This window comes from Ovis aries, chromosome 4, assembly GCF_016772045.2.
Source record: "Ovis aries strain OAR_USU_Benz2616 breed Rambouillet chromosome 4, ARS-UI_Ramb_v3.0, whole genome shotgun sequence".
In the NCBI taxonomy this organism is placed as follows: Eukaryota; Metazoa; Chordata; class Mammalia; order Artiodactyla; family Bovidae; genus Ovis; species Ovis aries.
In genome coordinates this window covers 94,422,398-94,444,575 of record NC_056057.1, presented here as the reverse complement: position 1 = coordinate 94,444,575, position 22,178 = coordinate 94,422,398, and the positions used below count along the sequence as shown (strand labels likewise).

At 41.5% G+C, this 22,178-nt stretch overlaps 2 protein-coding genes across 11 annotated transcripts in view; one reads left to right on the top strand and one right to left on the bottom strand.

Annotated features, from left to right (window-relative positions):
- Positions 1 to 1,669: 1,669 nt before the first annotated feature.
- Positions 1,670 to 5,475, top strand: OPN1SW (opsin 1, short wave sensitive). Its single transcript, XM_004008047.6, has 5 exons — positions 1,670 to 2,029; positions 2,326 to 2,494; positions 2,810 to 2,975; positions 3,388 to 3,627; positions 4,548 to 5,475. The coding sequence occupies exons 1-5, from the start codon at positions 1,675 to 1,677 to the stop codon at positions 4,665 to 4,667; spliced, it is 1,050 nt and encodes a 349-aa protein (XP_004008096.1). The 5' UTR covers positions 1,670 to 1,674; the 3' UTR covers positions 4,668 to 5,475.
- Positions 5,476 to 5,766: 291 nt separating this feature from the next.
- CALU (calumenin) overlaps positions 5,767 to 22,178 on the bottom strand; it is a 50,930-nt gene continuing 34,518 nt past the window's right edge. For 6 of the 10 annotated variants that reach the window (XM_042248790.2, XM_042248786.2, XM_042248788.2 and 3 more), the window contains 6 exons: positions 21,009 to 21,240; positions 15,777 to 15,970; positions 11,894 to 12,060; positions 11,630 to 11,690; positions 9,619 to 9,818; positions 5,767 to 8,122 (listed from right to left, as the gene is read on the bottom strand). In XM_042248790.2, the coding sequence (XP_042104724.1) occupies positions 8,018 to 8,122; positions 9,619 to 9,818; positions 11,630 to 11,690; positions 11,894 to 12,060; positions 15,777 to 15,970; positions 21,009 to 21,240 (959 nt within the window). In that variant the 3' untranslated portion in view covers positions 5,767 to 8,017. Of the gene's footprint in view, positions 8,123 to 9,618; positions 9,819 to 11,629; positions 11,691 to 11,893; positions 12,061 to 15,776; positions 15,971 to 16,043; positions 16,238 to 21,008; positions 21,241 to 22,178 lie in introns of those variants that run through there. The other 4 variants (XM_042248787.2, XM_004008043.5, XM_060415108.1 and 1 more) reach the window with 2 other exon arrangements.

The window sequence follows — 22,178 nt, the reverse complement described above, 5'->3', positions numbered from 1 at the left end:
TTTCAACTGGAGAAGCTGTAGTCCTTGCTTAACTTGTCTAACTTGGAAGGAATCAAATATAAACTCTTTCTCTCCTGCAGTAGGTAGCAGCCCATATCTCTGCTGAGCTTTCAGACCTTCAGCTCTTGCCTTTTGCTGGGCTCCTCGTAGATTCCTCCGGGCATAGCACAGCAGTCCTCTTAGGATTTGAGGGGAGTTTATATGCAGATTTGAAGGCTTCTCCTTTCATGGCTTCCTTCATTCCCAGAAACCCACCTTCAATTTCCAGCTGCTCTGGAGTCCCAGGCTCTGTCTTGTGACTCTCCAAGTCAATAAAGGCTGGACTTTTTGCTTGAGGAGTCCTAGCTGGTCCTTGCCCTTTAGATGGGGATTGTCCTTAGGAAAAATCCATTTGAATGTAGATAGTAGGTAGTTCCTTTCATTCAAGGGTTGAGTCCCCTTTAGTTTCTGCCTGTTTTGAGGGTACTTTATAGTGCTTTCAAATAGTTTTTTTTTTTCACATTTTGTCCAGAGTTTATAACTTTTATCTATGATGGGATTCATCTGACCTAAATGACTGCCATTACTGGACCATCCTTTCACTTTTAACTTATCTATGTATCTATAGTCACTCTTATCTATATATCTATAGTCTACTGAGGTTTGGAAGAAGATACACTCATAAAGGCTGAAGTGTAGTGTTGAGTGTAAGTGCAAGCAGAGCTTTAAGTATTTTATTTTTTTTGGCCACTCCATGTGGCATGCAGGATCCTAGTTTCCCAACCAGGGATCAAACCCGTGGGTACCCCCTGCAGTGGAAGTGCAGAGTCTTAACCCCTGGACCACCAGGGAAGTCCCCACACAGAATTTAGACTGGAGCTGGGGTCACCAGGGTGGGCTTCTCAGCAAATCAGGCTAAGAGCTGGGCAGGTCTGGGATGGGCAGACAGGAGGAAGTCTGGCAGCTTAGGCACTGCTGAGTCAACGGCAGGGGCAGGTGTGAACATGGTGTGAGAGGGACCACAACACACCAACCTGGACCTGGCTGGGAAAGTTCTGCGCAGGAAAGGTTCCATCTCTGGGGTGACTCGCCATGAAGAAACTGGCAGCCTGGGATGCCTTAGACCTCTAGGCACTGTCAAGTTACCCCTGGACTGTTCCATGAAGGCTGTTCAAGAACACTCTCCATCCTCTACCCTTTCCTGCAGCCTGAGGCTGGCTGAGCCCAAGACCCCTGGAGAGGGAGACTTAGGGGGCACCTTCCACAATGAGGCAGATGGTGTGCAGACACCTACAGGGATATAGTGGTGCCTGAAGCGAAACGAAGAGGCTTGCCTTCAACAGTTCCACTCGAAGGGAAGAAGAGTGGTGGAAGGGTCTTCATTAAATATGGGTCAGCATCTCCCTACTGAGTCCACTCTTATTTATTCCAGCCTGCAGCATTGCATATCTGGATTCTGTGAGCCCAATCTTTTATCCTCTGAAGAACACACAATCGGCTTTGGGGCCACAAAAGGTTTAGGTGGGGGTTTGGGGTCTCTAATCTCAAACTTTGTCCTTAGGAGGCTTAGGATCAGTACTGATCTTTCAGGGAGCCCCAAAGTGGCTTTGGAGGAGAGGCTCTTTGGCAGGGTGGGGGAGAAGTGGTGGGGGAGGATGATCTATAAGAGGAATCAGAGGGGGTGGGGGACATCCCATGAGCAAGATGTCAGAGGAGGAGGAGTTTTTTCTGTTCAAGAACATCTCCTTGGTGGGGCCGTGGGATGGACCTCAGTACCACCTCGCCCCTGTCTGGGCCTTCCACCTCCAGGCAGCCTTCATGGGTTTTGTCTTCTTTGTAGGGACGCCACTCAATGCCACGGTGCTTGTGGCCACACTGCGCTACAGAAAGTTGCGGCAGCCGCTCAACTATATTCTGGTCAACGTGTCTCTGGGGGGCTTCATCTACTGCATCTTCTCTGTCTTTGTCGTCTTCATCAGCAGTTGTTATGGGTACTTCATCTTCGGCCGCCATGTCTGTGCCCTGGAGGCCTTCCTGGGCTGTACAGCAGGTACTGCAGGCGAAGGGAGCTGGAGGGACGGGAAGGATCCTGCTTCAGGATGGGAGCCAGGGGCCAGGCTGTTGGGTTAGAATGGACCGCTAAAGAGGACTCCAGGGGGAAGAAGTTTGGCGTTCTTTTGAATGCTGAGGTAGAGAGCCACCCGGAGGTCTGAGCAAGTCCCAAACTCTATCTCACTCTCCAGTCCAACCCTTACTCTCTGTGCTTTCTCCACACCGCCTGTATTCCTCTCTGCCTGCCAGGATGAGCGGAGCTGTTTACCCCATTATCCGCCCATTTCATCACAGGTCTGGTGACAGGCTGGTCACTGGCCTTCTTGGCCTTTGAGCGCTACATCATCATCTGTAAACCCTTCGGCAACTTCCGCTTCAGCTCCAAGCATGCCCTGATGGTGGTCGTGGCCACCTGGACCATCGGTATTGGTGTCTCCATCCCACCCTTCTTCGGCTGGAGCCGGTGAGAGTGCAGGGCAGTTATGCTGACTTAGCTACAAGCTCAGGTTCTCAGGGTGGGAAGAGAGTGGGGCATGGTCATTGTTCTCTAATTTTTAAAGAGCTGGAGGAATAGAGAAGGGAAAGGGCTGTGGGAGACAAGTGCTAAGGTTTACTCTGTGGTTGGAATTGCCAAAGGTTGGCTAGTAAGGACAGAAAATACCCTCTGCCTGACATAACTCTGGGTTCTAAGCAGAGAACACAACCTAGGAATCTCAGCTCCCGCTCTACCAATTCTTGCTGTGAGCCTCACAGTGAACAAGTGCTTGGTCCCTTGCAGATTCATCCCTGAGGGCCTGCAGTGTTCCTGTGGTCCCGACTGGTACACCGTGGGCACCAAATATTACAGCGAGTACTATACCTGGTTCCTCTTCATCTTCTGCTACATTGTGCCTCTCTCCCTCATCTGCTTCTCCTACTCTCAGCTGCTGGGGGCCCTCAGAGCTGTGAGTGGCTTTTGTGAGGGTCAGGGAGGAAGGGGTCACAGGGCTCTAGATGAGAGGGAAGAGTGGGTATGTGCTCTAGAACACAAAACACCCAGAAATGTCCACAGCCAGTGAGGGGTATCCAAAAGCAGTGCAGGAAGCAGGGACAGGGAGATGAGGGGATGAAGAGTGAGGTGGTCATCCCAGCTCAGATGCATCGAGAGATGCATGTGATTCCATCCAGTATCACGGACTGGAGAGAGAGCTGGCTCCATCTTGCCTTCCTCAAGGAAAGGGGAACAGAGGAGCTAGGTCAGAAGGTGGGACGGCAGAGAGACAATTAGAGCAGATGGCCCCCTGGTTGAAAAACGTCCAGACTTGGGGGTTCAGGGCCAGGGAGCAGAGGGTGTGATGTTTTCTGCGCTCTTTCCAGGTTGCGGCTCAGCAGCAGGAGTCAGCTTCGACCCAGAAGGCTGAGCGGGAGGTGAGCCACATGGTGGTGGTCATGGTGGGATCCTTTTGTCTCTGTTACACACCCTACGCTGCCCTGGCCATGTACATAGTCAACAACCGTAACCATGGGGTGGACTTACGGCTTGTCACCATTCCTGCCTTCTTCTCCAAGAGTGCTTGTGTCTACAATCCCATCATCTACTGCTTCATGAATAAGCAGGTAAAGGCCTCTTTTTAAAAAAACTTTGTTTGGGGCTGTGCTGGGTCTTTGTTGCTGCCCACGGGCTTTCTCTAGTTGTGGTGAGCAGGGGACTTCTCACTGCGGTCACTTCTCTTGTGGAGCACGGGTTCTAGGCTCAGGCTTCAGTAGTTGTGGCACATGGGTTTAGCTGCTCTGCCTACCCCAAATCCTGTATTGAAGCTAATAACCCAAACTCAGACAAATCAAGGAGGGTTCCTGTCTTATAGAGCCAAACACTCAGCTTTGAGAATTACTTTGTTTCCTCAGTTCCGGAAGTGGATTAAAAACTAATGAGGAAGCTCCTGGATATTAACAGAACTGGCAGCCCTTTCCTAGCTGGGAGCACTTTCTAGTAATGGTGGGTGGGGGTACTGTGGGGTCACTTTTGACAGTGCTCTCCTGGCACCCACTCCAGCATTCTTGGGCTTCTTGTGGCTCAGCTGGTGAAGAATCTGCCTGCAATGCGGGAGACCTGGGTTCCATCCCTGGGTTGGGAAGATCCTCTGGAGAAGGGAAAGGCTACCCACTCCAGTAATTCTGGCCTGGAGAATTTCATGGTTTGTATAGTCCATGGGGTTGCAAAGGGTCAGACACAACTGAGTGACTTTCACTTCAATTTTCTGGGACAGGGTGCTTTGTGAGGCTTCCCAACAGTGAGGCCTCAGGGTTAGCCAGAACGTGTAGGGATTATTATTGTAGATCCCGGAGAAGTGAGTAGTGTTAGCCTGGACTAGCCAGCTCTGAGGATTGAGAAGACATAATCAGTGCTGCTCGAGGAGATCCCATGCATAAGGCACTGTGTGAGGCTATGGGGATACAAAGGTCTTTTTTCTCGCGCTTCCGGATGTTGCCTCCTCCGTACTGGTCTGCCAAGATGACTCTCTGCTCTTTCCCTCTAGTTCCGAGCTTGCATCATGGAAATGGTGTGTGGAAAACCCATGACAGACGAGTCTGAAGTGTCTAGCTCCCAGAAAACCGAAGTGTCTACTGTCTCTTCTAGCCAAGTTGGCCCCAACTAAGGAGCCCTACTGGCCTGTGTGCAGTGAGGACTTTACATTTGAGGACATTTCTACTTTCTGTATCAAAAACCAAACCACTACCAACACAGAAAATGGGAAGGGGAGTGACAGCAACTTGAGGGGTCAGTTTTCCATTTTCCTACTGTTTTCTTCCTACCTACAAAGCAGCTGTTCCAGCTGGGTCTACTTCAGACCACCTCAAGGGCCATTTACGCAGTCATCAGTGTCTACTCTTAAGTGGCACAATTTATAGCGTTTGGAGAACAGACTTCTATGTACAAGGCAATTGTAAAGGAATATGGCTACTTTTTCAGCGTACAGACAATTATTTTCCTTTTCAGTAATTTTTTCCCCCTCCTGGGGATCTGTTCAAAGGTGATACATTTTGAATCAGAACTTAGGAAAACACCTTAGAAATGAGACATTAAAAAAAATTTTTTTAAACCCTTTAGTAGGTCCCAAATATGAGTTTGAAATAACTTTCTTATGCTGTCACTGCCGGTAATCGCTATCACTTTGACAGTGACAGTCATGCCCATAAATGCCTGCACCAGCATGAATTATTCCAGGTGCTTCCTCCCCCCTGCCCCCACATCTCTTATTTGGCTAAACTGATTTATCTGTCTTAAGCTGTGTATTTACTAAAGTCAATGGTTCAACTCCCTTCATGTTCTCAAAATGATTGGCGCATCTCAATACTGTTTATAAACTATACAAAATGTTCAAAAAACTGTTTTACCTTATATTCCATCTCCCCACCCCCTGAAGAAGAGCCTTTTTGAAATAAAAATCAAGATAAATGTGTGTACATTCGGAAATGGCTGTGTTTGGTATCAGACAATTATGTAATGAGCAGCTGGGCTCCTCTCCAGTTACATGGCCTAAAAGAAGCCGAGAAAGGTTACGGTTGTATAAGGATGCTAAAGATTTCAGGAATAGAAGGAAAGAGAAACCAATTTGGGAGAAGGTAGCAACTTCTCTGGGTTGGGGTGGGATAAACCTTCTAGGAGAGGTCCATTTTCTGTGACATTTTATAACCCCATAATTCTAAGCAAGAGTTCCATTTCTTAAGAAAATAAAAGACATACATACCCTTCAGTGAATGTAAACAGTTTTATTTAGAAACAGATAGGTACCTGTTTGCATTATAGAATATAAAACTTGGTTTACACTCTATAAAAAATAATAACCAGTATCCAAATTCAAGACAGCTAGCATTCACAGAACACACAATGTGGGTGTGTAGCTACTGTTCACCAGCCTCAGGCTTGATTCAAACCAAAAAAAAAAAAAAATCCAGGAGGGTCATTAGAGATTAGAGTACAAATGCTTATTGATGAGCACCCAGCATCCAGAAATTGCTATCTTAGCAGATGGAGGTTTGCTTTTTAGGTGCATGACTTTAACGTGAGGCCTGGGTTCTCTGCACCTAGTGACCTGCGAGGCTCTCCTGCCACACAATTTGTGCTGTGCCCTCTCCAAGCCAGGGTTGGTGGCATTATTAATCATTCCTGGTCTTCTTAACAATTCAAATGGGGAATCTGGAAGGCAGAGAATTCCCATTTCCTTATACTGGGGTTCAAAGAATGTATCCACTCTCAAGAGCAAAGGCCAGGGTGAAGTTACATATCTGGCTTTTTACCAGGCCAAGTAGCCCACCTGAACATGATTATGGAAGACCTAGGTTCAGATTATAATAATCACCCAGCACCACCTGAATGTATTATCCAGAAAGATATATGAAATAATAAAGGTTATATATATATATATATGTCTTAGTAACCTGAGGGCTAAAAACTTGGAATACATAATTCTTCTCAAAAGAGGTCCATGTGTATGAAAGGGACCAAAAAAGGGCAGTTTCTTGTTATGTAAAATATAGGTGAGTTGGGAACAGAGGTGGTTTCTTCAGCTCTTTCTACAATGTCCCTCTCTTTGATAAGGATTGGCAATGTTGATCCATGATAAACATTTTTTGGCAGCGGGGAGATGGGGACATAGGGAAGGATGAGTCAAAGGCAGGAAGGGTGAGCGACGGTCCTCAAACCAAAGAGCCCTCTCATCTCTGAGCCTTAGCTCAGCCTCCTCAGCTGACAGAGAAACAGGCCTGGTAGATAAGTGGTTAGCATTCTGAGGTATGAGGATCCCTGGTAAATTCAGCAGCATGTGGTTTTCAGAAATCAGCCCACAAGGTAAGAACACTGCAACCAAGCCCCTAACTAATACTGCTATTGAACCACTGTCCAAAAGAGAAAGGGAAGAAAAAATCCCCACCACAACAGGAGGTTCTAAGCTTTCATTTAAGGTGGTCCAAATCGTCTACTTTCTCTTTATCTTAGGGTTTCTTAAGAGAATCCTCATTCAGTGACCATTTCTCTCATTAAAGGCACTTTCAATGACACGATTGGAAAGGAGCACATTTTGACAGCAGTGAAATCAAGATTAGTTCCTTGGAACACTTGGGGAAACAGGAACTGAATGGGGCACTGACTGATTGAATAAAGACAGGCTTGAGCACTTCAATAGATGCACACCCAGAAAAAAGCATGTGCCCTAAGAACACTTGGATTTTTCTTTAGTTTTCCAGCTGTTTCTATTTATATCTCTGTAAAGAGATCACACTCACTACTTGATTGATATTCAAGACACTGGCCCCAACTTTTCCCACCACAGCTGTGCTTGACAAAATTAGCAAACAGCTAGTCCCACAGGGAAGGGGGGGGGGGGAAACGATGAATGAAATCAAGTCGATTCAAGCTTTCTTATAACACAGGGATCTGTCCTTGCCCAGATAATGCTAGGACCTGGACATGAAGCAACTGAATGGAACATGTGGCCCCTACTACTTATGAAATATACTTTTCAATAGGCAAGTTTAAGTGTTATCTCTCTAAATATAAATTGTGGGGAATATTTCTTCCCTTTTCTCTCTCCTGAACATTTCTTATTGATCTCAGGCTTAAACTTAAATCAAAATTATAAAAAATTACATGATAAGGGTTGAGAAAGAGTGAAGGGCTAATGTTTGCCTACAAGTGTGAGTTGAGGATGTTGATCCTTCATATCATACTCTCAACCAGAGAACAAATACAAAAATAAACACACATGTTATACATAATACAAAGTGTAAATCTACAAACACAAGTGTACTAATTAGAGTTGTTCCTCAGAAGCACGGTTTCCCTCCTGTCCCTCAGAGAGGAGGAGGAATGGGGACGGGATCATTTCTGTTACAACTTTTCATGTCTTAAAAAGTTTGTAATAACAGTCTCAGTAGCGCAATTTCATGTGAAACCAGAAGCTGTAAAAATAAATTATTTTGAAGAAATGTGGGTTCCTCTGTCTGCAGCTCAGAACTCATCATGTCGTACTAAGGCCTCACCAAAATCTGTGGCCTGGCTGCCCACAAATAAATCATACTTGTCAACAATCTCCTCCTTGGTAAGCTTGCCATCCTAAAAGCAGAAAGAACAGTGAACTGAGGCAAAATAAAAGTTCCCATTTCAAATTCAGAAACACTGCTATCATACAATAGGGGATCTAAGAATTGCCAAGATTTAAGATTCTAATTCCCACTAAATTAAATGTGAACTCAGTACTCATGGCCCATCCCCAACACACACACACACGAAGAAAAGAGCAATTAATATATTTCCTTATCAAGAAAGCTAAAAGGATGAAAATAATACATCTGAATAGGTCAACACCAGCGGTACGGGTTTATTTCTTGGGGAGAAAATGCTCCCTTTTCAGCAAAATGTGGGATACCTCCTAGATATTGGTAAGAGATAGTTAACAAGAGCCAGGAAAAATACTTCAAAGTCAATCAAGTCACTGTCTAACAGGGACAATGAAATCTGTTACTATCAAGCATAGTTTTCAACTCCAAAATGCCCTAGCTACCAATCAGATTCCAGACAGAACCCCTAATGGAGGTCCAGATCTTATCTCAAGAATTAGCTAGGCCAGATTCCCAAGGGATGACTACACGAGTTTCCTTTCCTCATGTCTCAGCACCTGGCTACTGAAGAGACTGAGCAAGAACACAAAACAGACCGACCCTCAAAAAGGCTCAACGATAAGAAACTACATAAAAACCAAACATTACTCTAAATAAAAGAACATTCAGAATTCTAACCCCCCCATCTTTAGACTGATTTTCAGTCTGCTCTAGGACGACATTCTCTGAAAAAGGTGACAGGGCTCAGTAGTAACACCACTCTTTCAATGAACCAAATGCCTTCTGAGATAACTGGTCAAGGACTGATGCTGAAGCTCCAATACTTTGACCACCTGATGTGAAGAACTGACTCACTGGAAAAGACCCTGATGCTGGGAAAGACTGAAGGCAAGAGGAGAAGGAGACGACAGAGGATGAGATGGTTGGATGGCATCACTGACTTGATGGACGTTGAGTTTGGGCAAGCTCTGGGAGTTGATGATGGACAGGGAAGCCTGACGTGCTGCAGTCCACGAGGTCACAAACAGTCAGATACAACTGAGCGACTGAACTGAATTATAATAGAGAAAAGCTGATTTATAAGCTACAACAAGCATGCTTGACTTAAGAATGAAATAATCAGCTTTGAGTAGGCAAAGTGAGCCTGTAAAAGGTAAAAGAACCAAGGAAATAACAACAAAAAGGCAAAGAAAATATCTTGGGGTTCCAAAGATAGTGGATGAGGCACGCTGGGCACAGGCTATATCGAGAGGCTCTTGCTGAGCCTTAAATTCCTCCAACGCTAAGAACATTGGGCAAAGGGATTTCTAAAATGAGGGAGCATAGAGCTAGTGCTGCCCTGTAAGTTTCAGCTGCCAACTTTAGCTCCGTAGCAGACTTAGACTAATTAAAACCTTACACGCTCTATGTACGTTAATAGGAATTTTTTAAGCAATCCCCTAGAGACAGACTTGGACCATTGCTAGATTGCTTGGGCCTGGTCAGACCTACCTTGTTTTGGTCTGATTCATAGACCAGGTGCCTGGCTTCTGCCTCAGCATGGTCATAATCTGAGGGGAGGATCCAGTCTTTGGTCTCCTCCTTATCCATCTTTCCATCACGGTTCTTATCTCGAAACTCAACAAACTGTTCTCTCTCCGTCTTGACCCACTCTGGCTCATCAGCATTTCCGTCGTGGCTGTACATATCACCTGTGTGAACAGACATCCATACATAAGATGGCTATGTCTTCTCTCAAAGCTTGCCCCATGAAAATCTGATCTGACCTTTCTTCCTCACTCATTAGTCTGGAACCTCACAGAAGTTATAAGGGTATTTTAGGTTGGAGAGATATTATGAAGTAAGGCATTTTCCTGATGATCTTGCAAAAAGAATATTTCAAGCTATTGCTCTTGAGTGATATGAGCAAAGAGAACTGTTTTAAAAAAAGGCAGAAACTGGGATTTTCAGGTGGTCCAGTGGTTAGGAGTCCATCTACCAACGTAGGGGACACGGGTTTGACCCCTGGTCTAGGAAGATCCCATGTGCTACTATGGGGGAACTAAGCCTGAGAGCCGAACTGCTGAAGCCCGCTTGCCTAGAGCCCGTGCTCTGCAGTGGGAGAGGCCACCACAGGCACTGCAACTAGAGCGGGCCTGCGTGCAGCAGCGAGGACTCAGCGCAGCCCTAAGCGTTTTTTAAAATGCAGAAACAAAGGCAGATGACTAGCGTCAAGAAAGGTAAAGACCAACTTTCATAAGACACCTATTCCCCGCGTTCCATTTCACTACAAGGCAGCTAATTAACCTGACCACTAGTTTTAGACAGATGTGGTTGTAAATCCTCAGGAAAACCTGAGAGATGTAATAAGTGTCTGTAAATGTGAACAGTCAAACTGTCTACAACCAATGCCTAAGTATACTTTATAATATATCTCTTAAAATGATGGGCATTGTCTTATGCTACTTTCCATCACATGAATTGTGAAACAATTTGGTCAACTACTTGGTAAGAGGCAGCTCCTTTTTTTAAAGCAATGGGAAAATCTTGCAATTATTTTTGAGGATAATAAAAATAACTTTAGGGACTTCCCTGGTGGTACAGTGGTTCAGATTCCATACTGTGGATGTAGGTTCAATCCCTGATTGGGGAACTAAGATTCCACACGCCAGCGGTGGCATGGTGGAAAAAAAAAGAAAAAAGCTGTACTTGAGAGAAACTGCCTTGAAGGTATAGCATCTAAAATAAACAACTGGGAATTCCCTGGCAGTCCAGTGGTTAGGACTCCACATTTTCCCTGCCAAGGGTGGGGTTTGATCCCTGGTTGGGGAACTAAGATCCCATAAACTGCATGGTATGGCCAAGAAAAGGACAAAAGGAAACAAATCAGAAAACCTCTACAGAAAATACAAACAGAATACAGTGAAAAGGAATGACGAAGAGGAACCAACAACTCCTGGTTGCTTACTCACCCGAGTGTCTCTCTTGTTCTGCTCCCTAGTTTCCCAATACCAGTCTAGGTTCCCTACAACTCCTCAGTGTCAATTCCATAGGGCATCTGGGATGCGCTATTCTAGTGCAGTCCACTACAGCAGCCACCGGCCACATCAGGCTATGAGGAAAGGAAATGTGGCTAGTCTAAACTGAGATGTGCTACAGTGTAAAATACACTTTTGAAGACTCGTGTGAAAAGAGAAAAAAAATAACCCTTCATAACGTGGAAATTATAGTATTTTGGAATGTTAGATTAAATAAAATACACATGTGAAGTAAATTCCATCTGTTTCTTTTCATTATTTTTGATGTGGCTAATAGAAAAGTTAAAATTACATTTGGGGCTCACATTCACATTTTGATTGGCCAGCGCTACTCAATACTTTATCATGACCCACTATTTCCCATGCTGGTCTGAGTTAATGATGTGCTAAGAGCTGACCCACGGGGCAGATTATTTTTATTGGTGGACATATCTTCCAACGTTTCCCAGCTTCTTCTAAGAAAAACAGACTAGAAACAGACTTACCGATATACTCTTCCAGATCAATGAAACCATCAGCATTCTTATCTATATCTTCCATAGTTTCCTAAACAGAAGAGAATACTTAGATCTCGTATCTGGATGAATTAGTTCAGGCAATTATTTAGGACAAGAAACTGTGCTTCATTAAAATAAACACACACGTATATATGTGTTTATGTATATATATTCAAGTATGGTTAAACCATAGGAAAGAGAGTAAGCAACAAAAGGAGAAAGTTTCCCCTGAGAATCCTCACTCTTACCCACCTGTACCACTATATCCTTCATGTAGTCATACTCCTCAGGGTGCAGAAAAGCTGTGAATTCCTCCTTTGTGGCAATGAGGTCTCCATCCTTGTCTGCCATTTTAAACCTCCGCTCATCTCTAACCATCATCTGTTTATAGTTAAATCCATCATCAGGGTCTGGATCATCTAGGAACAAAAATTTAGGTCCAATCTTAAAAGACTTCTAGAAAACATGAAAATGTATGGAAATCAATTTCCAAGAACAATACACCTAGCATGGAAGAATTAACTTGGTTACTCAGGGAAAACTACAGCAGTATAAAGACATTCAGTTTTGGTGATCAAAGACTACAGAGTCAGGTCTGAACTGAATGTAAATTCAACATGGAACCCTGGCTCTTGGCCTATGTGATCCGTTACATAAATGCTTCACTGTTATCGATATCAAGGCTACTAGAGGGCTTCAGTTTTCTAGTTATATCCAAGGGGCAGCAGTGGCTCTAAAGTCACAGGGTCTGGGTTTGAATCCTAACTCTACTACTTCTTAGCCATGTGACCTTGGACAAGTAACTTAAGTGTGCTTCAATTTACTCATCTGCAGAATACAGACAGTAATAGAGTTGGCCTCACAGGATTGTTACGATGTTAAACAAGCAAATAAATAGAAGTTAAGTGCCTCGAACACTGCTTGACACAGAGCTGGCTTTTAATACATGTTAACTATTGCTATGTTTATGAAACATTATTTAAACATTTATTAAACATTAGGCTCTCATTAGGAAGCCAGATATCAAAGGCCTTCTTTCTCATTATAGGCCATCTGGATTCAATACCAGAACAGCACCACTCTGAAAGGTCACATTTTAGTTTCTTTGGTTAATTCAGAAATATACCATGAGATACAAGTTCTGTTCACTACCCCCACTTCCTCCATTTTTATAAAATTCTAGAAAATGCAAACAAATCAAGTTACAGAAAACAGATCAGTGGATACCATGGGACAGGGCACGAGGAAGGTGAGGACTATAATGGGACCAAGGAAGCTTTTGGGGGTGATGGAAATATTTAATTATAGTGAGGGGCTCACTGATGCATACACATATGGCAAAACTCATCAACTGTGCATTTTAAATATGTGCAGTGCGATAAACTGTATGTCAATTATACTTCAACAAATCTGTTACAGAAGATAAATATTAGATTACAACCAAATTGAATTTGGACCTGTTAGGATGTTGAACTGCACAAGCAATAGTTATTGTGGCTCAGCTGGTAAAGAATCTGCCTGCAATGAGGGAGACCTGGGTTCGATTCCTTGATTGGGAAGATGCCCGGGAGAAGGTAAAGGCTACCCATGCCAGTATTCTGGCCTGGAGAATTCCATGGACTGTGTAGTCCTTGGGGTTGCAAAGAGTCGGACACGACTGAGTGACTTTCACTTCACTTCATAAGAATCTAGAAAAATGAACTTTAAATTGAAAAAAAGTGAAGGAGTTCATGGCAAAAAAGGGGGAAAAACAAAAACTTTTCCATCTGAGTTGCTAGATGGACCAAAATAAGATAACATGTGAAGATATTTTGAAAAGTAAAAGTCACCACATTAAAGGTAAGAAATGATTGTTCCCAAAACATATTGATCAAATAAAAAAAGATATAGCACTAGTTTTTATTAACAAACAAACCAACCCACAGGGCCCCTTACTAACACTACACTATTGAGTTTCGATATTGTAGTTCAATCTTTCCATACTTTAAGTATGGTCAAAAACAACAACAATAAACTACTGCTCTATTTTGAGTTGAGCAACTTGAAGCTTCATTCTTTGATGAGGGTCAAAATTCAGTAAGACAGTTTACTGATTAAACTGGGGCTCTGGGGACCCTATGTGTATACTCAAAGCCATAATAGATTAGAGACTGAGAATTTAAGGAAAATACTACCTCACTCAGATACTAAGTCATTTCTTCTAAACAAATAATCAGTACAAACTATGTAACATAAATAAGATAACAGAAGGCAACTTACATATTAAGAGTAGATTCTTAACTGAGAGCCCTTCTTTCCTTAGGTAAAACTTGGTGACTAGGATCACATACACATATATAAGGATGAAGAAGAAAGCTACAGAACTGTATTTGATGACTAAACTCGCATGCCTATCATCACTGCTCAGTGCCCTATCTATCCTAAGCACCAGTTTACTGGGCCAGCTGGCTTGCACACAGTGAAGGGTAGGCTCGTGATCTAGTTTTGGTTTTGGTATAGGCAGGACAGATCTTAGCATCTCATATTTTACTTGTGGCAGAGATGGGGTTAACGTCCCTTTTGTGGAAAGCAGATATTAAGACAGACCCTAATTAGAAGCTAAGATGATTTGTACCTTAACTCAACTGAGTCAAGAACACATTTTCACAAAAAACTCCTCAGCACTTTTGGAAGGCGCCTCCTTACCCCAGCATTGTCCACCCCTAGGCCGCCAGAGAAAGATGCCTTATAAAGACATTGTTTCTCTAGCCAGTGCTTCAGCTTATGCAGTTTCAAGTCAGTAGAAATACTCATTACATTGAATCACTGGCCCTGTGAGGTAACAAAGCTCTCAACAGATTTGTATGCACATAATCATAAAAAGAGTTTAAAACTCCTTCTGGACAGTAAGTGCCTAGGTCTGAGCTGAGATTTATTAACACATCATTCTGTTGAGATCACCAATAGCCTAACCAGTGCTTTGTATTTATAATTAATCCCAAACACATCAGGAAGCTCTGGGTCTCAGCCAGAGAGCAAGAAGCATGGATGTCTCTCTATCTGCACTGACTTTTTGATACACGTGTTCTTAATTGGGAGGATATGTTTGGTTCTTGGCTAAGTGTCAAGCATGAGAGAGGTGGCCGCTCTTGTCTCAGGAATGAGAACAAGCCCCATACAGAAATAAAAATCTGTTCACCCGAAATGCACGCAGTCCTGTAATTAACATGGACAGCTGGTTCTCCAGTGGGGGAAACAGACCATCATACATTCATCGCCTGTTAGTCAGTGATGGAGAACGCCTGCTTTCACCCAGAAATTTATTTAATTTCCAGAGTAAAAATGCAAGAAGTAACATTTATACATTCTTGTCTCATCTCAAACTGTGACCACGTACAAAAAAGGAATATCACTAACAAAAACACTCTAAGTCATCAATTTGGTAAGATCGCCACCTAGCATTTAACAGCAGGCAAGTGGAATAAGTAAAAGAAAATTACTAACAGGTGGCCCAAGCATACAAGCTACCAAATCAACAAAAAGCAATCAAAGTCACATTGATTTGCCTCGAAGCATTTGCAAAGCAGGCTAATAAACTCATGTGTCAGAGAAAACAAATGGGAAATACTCATTTCTAAACTTCAGTAAGCAGACATATTGAAATAGTTAAATTTCATCAAGGAAAGCCATTAGACTTGACCTTTATTTTAGCAAGGCAAGACAGTAATTTTCCTCCTATTCTCACCAGTTACAAAGAAATCTAATTTGGTTTAAATTTCAGGTCCAACGCTTCAATATGACCATGTCAAGAGACATCTCAAAGCCTCCTGCTTTGCACTGTTGGTACAATGCAGCCTTTTGAACGAGAATTTACTCCAAAAATGGTCTCTTTGAGGGATGACAGCAAGAAAAAAATGGGGAAATACATCTGAAATGCTAAAAGATGTAAAAGATGTCAGACCTTAGAAAACCAAAATAAAACAAATTTTTAAAAATACATAATATACAAATTCAAAATTAATAAAGTGAAGGAGAATCAGCACAGCATCAAACTATCTAAGATAAGTGTGATTTCTTCCTTTCCTTCACTGCTTGACCCATTTGTTTCTTTGACTCAAGACCATGGTCTCCACCAGGCTGACACCTTGCCCCTTACCCAGGTAAGTGCCATAAGTCACGTTTCTGTACTCATCCCAGGAGATTAAGCCGTCTTGATTCAAATCAAACTCCTGCCATTGGTTTTCAACATTGTCATATATGTATTTCTTCTGGGCGTGCTTAATCCAGGATTTCAGCTCCCCCTCCGTCACAAACCCATCTTTATCCGCGTCTATTTTATCTACAATCATTCTACAAGACAAAACAGTTACGTTTCAAGGTGCCGGCTCCACAAGGCTTTTTCCCCCAGAGAGTAGGGACCTACCTAAAACGTAGCCGTAGGTGGCATTTTTATACTCCTCCCAGGAAACGAGGCCGTCCTCATTGAGGTCATGCCCCTTCCACTGCCGCTCTACGTCCTCGTAAATCCAGCGCTTTTGTGCAAATTTAATCCAGTCTTTGAGCTCATCCACAGTGACAAACCCGTCCTTGTCGCCATCTATTTTACTTACAATCTTTCTGTAGAAAATGCAGAGAAATCCAGCAAGAAGTTAAAAGGACACAAAGCTCTGGACTTAGCCAGATGTGTGCTATGGCCACGGGTGTTGCCCAGGGCTAAAGGATGGAAATAAAAATTGTCTCCAAAACAAAACTGCCAGATGGGCAACTGAAAATTTTTCTCTTGAGTGCCTGTTGCTGGTCTGAAATGAGTCATCCAGATAAGACAAGCACAGTCCATGGATGGTGTACTTGGAACCAAAAGCAAACTATGGACTATCCCTAAGAGGCAGGTCTCAGCCAGTGGTCAGAATTTTGGAGTGAATATCCTTTCCTATCTGGGTTCTTCACTCTTAGTATCAAACAACATGCAAATTTTTATATTTGTTCTTTATTGCTCTTAGGAGAATCTCTATTTCTGGGTAAATAATCACAACCACTGACTTGGTTTTCTAAAAATTCAAAAATGGTAACCAGATTAAAAAAAAAATGCAGTTTTTTTAAAAAACCAAAACGCCTTTGCTAAAAATATAAAGGTATCAAAAATAGTTCCAGGATCACTTATACCTGAAGTCAAGATTTTTCTTTTAAACCCCAAAATAGGTACAGAGACATAAGCATGCTTATACATTAAAAAAAAAAAAAGGCTAGCAGTTATTACAGACTATATTGAATTGGATTTTTACATATAACCACAAAAACAGAGAGCTCTGAAGAAGTAATGTGGTAAGAATGTACATCCTTGATTATGAGAATGTTAATAAGCTGAGAGGGTTAGGGTGCAGATGATAAACCAAACTACAAGGCTAAAGAATGAATATACTTTGCGCTTCATAAGCTTCTTTCTTCCAGCAATGTCATACTAATAACAGACATTTTGAAAAGACTTAAGGACTTCAAAATATGTGCATGATATGAAAACTGTTTAACAATGCAATTGCTTACTTATAGAAGCTAAGACTGCCTATGTAAAGTCACAAGAATTTTTTTTACAATTTTACACACCAATTATTTAATGGCCTAAGAGTAGTAATATTCACTGACTACATTTTTTAAGAGAGCCAGGAAAAGATCATGTAAACACCCCTTGGCCCTTTGTAGGGAGGATCAAGTCACAAGAACTTTAAATCAAAACTTCTAATGGAACTGACACAGTAGAAGTCCATTATGCACACTTATTTCATCACATGGAATATTTTAGAAAGAATTCAAGGGTCAAGAATTAATAAATAATTTTTCTACTGTTAAAAAAAAACACTTCTATTGGAACTGAAATCTTGGCATACCCCTATGCTCTGTTATTTGCAGGATTGAAAAAGACTGTCATTTGGTAGCTTATGTCGTTTCCCAATCTGTATTCTTATGAATACAACATTGGAAAGTGATTAGAATCAGAGAATATGAGACACAAATTCACCTTGATATTGATATGCTTTTAGCCATGATTGTCTATTACTTAAATCCTGTAATTAACAAGCATTTTCCTTCAGAGAATCTTACAGTTTTTACTCTAAAATATTTTTTTAAAAAGGTGAAACAGTAAGTAAATGTTAGTCACTCAGTTTTGTCTGACTCATTGCAACCCCATGGACTGTAGCTTGCCAGTCTCCTCCATCCATGGGATTCTCCAGTGGACTGTCATTCCCTTCTCCAGGGGATCTTCCCGACCCAAGGATCAAACCTGGGTCTCCTGCATTGCAGGCAGACTATGGTTTGAGCTACCAGGGAAGCCCCCTAAAATACTAAGAAGTCACCTCAAATACCCTTCTGTATCTACATGGACACAGGACAAAAAATTTTTTGCAACTTGAATCTGTAGAATCTTGACAATACCAATAAATTAGCTTTTCTTACTTTTGGGGGGCTGTGCTGTGCAGCATGAGAGGTCTGAGTTCCCTGACCAGGAACAGAACCCATGCCCCCTGCACTGGAGTGCAGCATCTTAACCACTGGACCGCCAGGGAAGCCCCAACAGATTAAGTTTTACCTGTTCAAAAACCTCTACATTATCTATAATAGAATCCAGTTTGTCTGAAAGGCATTGGCTACCAAGAGTTCCACTGTACTGTTAAGAGAAAAAAGGCAATTCTCTTATTGCCAAAAGAAAATTTTAAACTATTATTAGTAGCCTAAAGAGAAGCATCACTTAGATTAAAAAGGCATATGACTCTTTTAAGATGGGCTTTTCCTAATGAAGTTGGCTGAATGCTATTCTATTCATCCCAACAGAAATATCCCAAATGGTTCAATTCAGACATTAGCAAACTTTTTCTGAAAAAGTCAGATAAATATTTTTCACTTTGTGGGCCACATATCATCTGTCACATATCTTAAAAACAACAGTAAAAATAACCATGCAACCATTTAAAAATAAAAAAGCTATCCTTATCTTTCTAGTTAACCAGCCTACAGGCAGTTGTCAAAGTACACTGGAAGTGGGCACAGCCTATTTTTGGCATGAAGCTCTAAACTCTGATCTTTAAAAGCCCATGTTAATTTATAAAGCTAATGGTATTGTATTTCTATGACACTGGAGAACCCTACAAATGCATGATGCCACTAAATAAGCATTTACTCTAGGACAGACACAATGCACTAAGTGGATACTATGTCATTTCTAAGAGGTGACATATGCCTCTACATTTCAAAAGGCGTAAAGCCAAATCCTTTGGCTTTTTAAGAACCTCGGTCAATAAAAGGATTCCAGGAGGGTTCAAAATATTCCAGAAATTTTCAGCATGCAAAATTTTACATATATTCATATACTTGCACTTTAGCTTTCATTAGACTGCCAAAGGGATTGGGCCTGTGACCCAAAAAAGGATGATGAACCACTCAACTTCATTTCTATATCAAAATAAGTGAAAATTTTACTAAGGACCACCACCTCAAATTGGATAAATCATCATGTGAAGGACACATAAATGAAAATTAAGTATATTTAGACTGCTTAGGGGTGAGGTAAGGTTGAAAATACACAAGGAAAAAATGTTCTATTTGATTATTCATAAGAAAAAGAAACTAAAACCTGGATGTTAAAATTGTTTTTAAGTGCTTCCTGTAGCTTTTTAGATATTATTACTAAAGATTTAAAAATAGTAGTGAATTTTTGCAACTAGAGGTATAAACAATGATCTTATTTCCTAATAATTACTGGCCTCCTAGATAGATGGAAAGGGGAAACTGTCGTACCCAACCTCTGGTGTACAGTCACATACCAATGTTCAAAAATGCCATAGTAAGCTAATTTAAAAGAAAAAAAGTTCACTTGGAATTCTTGCTTTCAACAGTATATCACCTTAATGCGCTATTTGTTATTATCTCCAAATGTGGGAGAAGCAAACCGGACTTGGTTCATTCACACATTCCAGGAAAAACATCATTTTACCCATCTTATTCTTATCAAATATGGAGTCTGTGCACATGTTGAACTTTTGATATTTACTGAGGACTAAAAGAAATGTTTTTTTGTCTACTGAAGGCTGTTAGCAGAGCAATTCCAATACCTTCTCAGGGCCAGAACACCGACTGACACCAAGCCTACAGGCCCTTTGTTATTTGACAGTAATTCTGCAGAGATGTGTGCAGACCAAAATCTAGGCTGGACATGCATGTTATTAACAGGCAAGACATGAAGACTGAGAACACCCTCATGCACCCCTATTTTCAGCTTGGAATGTTAGCACAGTTAGGAGATTAAAAGTGAGCACAGTCCTTCAAAGTTAAAACACAACCTAATAGAAGACTCTCTCGGATGCGCTTGTTTTCTCTATTTTCAATGTTTTGGGGAAGTTTCTCATTCTACACGGCAAAATCTTTTGATTATTTCTGTCAGTGTTTAAGAATACTGTATCCTTCAGTTGGCAGATAACTCACTGAAAGAATAAATTTATTTTAAAGTACCACTCAAAGCAAACCCAAAATGTCTTCTAATCACAGCACTATCCGTGGGGAAAATATTTCTGGAAATCACCTATGGGGTATAACTTTTCCAACAACTCTGTTAAATTTAGTTCAGAAAGCTACACAGATAGCCACTATTCATTGAGGAGAAAATGTTCACCAATTAACCTGCATTTCCTTAAAAAGCAAGCCTTTGAAAGAATTAAAAAAGACATTCTCAGACCCTCGGAAATAATCAGCTGGAATTCTACCCCATCAACTATTTAGGTAAAAAGATGCCTTCAGAGACAGCCACAGAACCTGACTATGGCCCAGCTGTTTACTGCAAGAGCCAACGCATACTCTGACATTAAGAGCACAGCTTAATACAACCTTGTGAAAGCCAAGGTTGATTTGGTTTTGCTTTTAATTAAGCAAATACCTGAGAATGAACCAAAGAGGGTGAAGGACATCCTTGGAAATCATAAACTACAGAAATTAGTCAGTCCAGGGGTCTAATTTGCAATTTATTATCCACTCAAAGACTTGGCATGGTCAACAACAAAGAGGTCACAGACTGTTTTTAAAAGTTAAAAGCAACAGTGTTGAGAAAATTCCCATGTGATGTTCCTTTGGGATCAAGATGATGTGGTTTAAGCTGAGTCCTACAGTATCTGGCACTTTAATGCATAAATGACTTTGTTTTGTAGAATGAGGTAAAAACTGTCTTCAATGGAGAAATGAGGAAAGAGATTAAATTTTAGCGGTAGCAATTCTGTGGTTAGCTTTCAGCAGATGTAGTTCAGTACAGCTTTACTGGGTGACTGAGATAGAAGAGAAAAAAAAGAATGAGTTGATTTATAAAGAAAGGTCATTATTCTAACTAGCCCCCTGAGAGCTGGCACCTTACCCAAGTCTTTCCTTGCTCTCTTCTGGCGTTAGCTGATCAAAGGTTTTTGCTTCTTCAGCACCCAAGAAGGCGTCGTGGTCATAATCAAAACTTTGAGCATCATTGTGAACTTTGTCACTGAGCTGAGGCTCATGGTGTACACGGTCCTTCTTTTCTGTGGGCTTGCTCAAGGCAAAGGCCGTGCACAGGGACAGGCACATAAGAAACTGTCGCAGGTCCATGATAATCAGATCTTAAAGAAAAAAGAAAAGTAGTTCACTCAGCATGCTTAAGAATTAAACAGGAGATTAAAAGCTCAGACCCAGTAAAATTATCAATTTGACATTATCCTAAATACAATTATTTAACCCATAAAAAAGTATGCTAGAACATGAGACTTTCTAGTTTTACTCGGAGAAATTTTCACCACTTTCCTTCATCTGATTGTAGGCTGACAGGGAATTATAGGAACACGGAATTACAAGGAACATCCATCTTATAAGTAGTCTCCCTTTATGCAGACACAGAAAACGAACCTACAGACACGGAGGGGACGTGACTGAGCACGCATGCATGCACATGCTTCTGAAAGCTTATCAGTGTTTTTGCATGCTATTCCATCAAAACACCCAAATTCATATACAAAGATGCTCTAATCGATGATGATATCTTATGGTTAAAAAATGAAAAATTAACTAAATCAAAGAATTAGTAAATACATATTAAACCACCACTACCACCACAAAGTAGGTATAGTGACTGTCACATTCCAGCGAAGTCTATGAAAACAACAAAAGCATGTTGCAAAACAATGTCAAGATCTCATTCATAGAAAAAGCAAACATCAACTAACCTCTCCAGGTTGCTTATATTTGTATAAAATATATATATGCACGAAAAATGGTGTGGAAGGATAAACATCTATCTATAAATAGCAACAACGCCCTAGGCTGAAGAAGAGATGGCAGTGGGGTGGTGAGGCTGGGATGGAGTAAATTTTAATACTGTGCTCTATTGTGCTATCTTCCTTTTTCTAAACGAGTACATTACCTTTTTGTGTGTACTTTTTAAACAATATGATAAAAATTATTTTCATTGTTAGGTAGCATACATTTTCAAGCCACTTCTCCTGACTGGAAAAGGAGACATATTTATTCTTAAGGAAAAAACACATAATTATTCCTAAGACAC

What these genes read in the sequence shown, in the direction of transcription:
- OPN1SW (XM_004008047.6), top strand. Translation starts at nt 1,675, where the DNA reads ATGAGCAAGATGTCAGAGGAGGAGGAGTTTTTTCTGTTCAAGAACATC. An exon ending in TGCTGGGGGCCCTCAGAGCT is followed by an intron (nt 2,976 to 3,387) that starts GTGAGTGGCTTT and finishes CGCTCTTTCCAG; the next exon opens with GTTGCGGCTCAGCAGCAGGA. An exon ending in ACTGCTTCATGAATAAGCAG is followed by an intron (nt 3,628 to 4,547) that starts GTAAAGGCCTCT and finishes CTTTCCCTCTAG; the next exon opens with TTCCGAGCTTGCATCATGGA.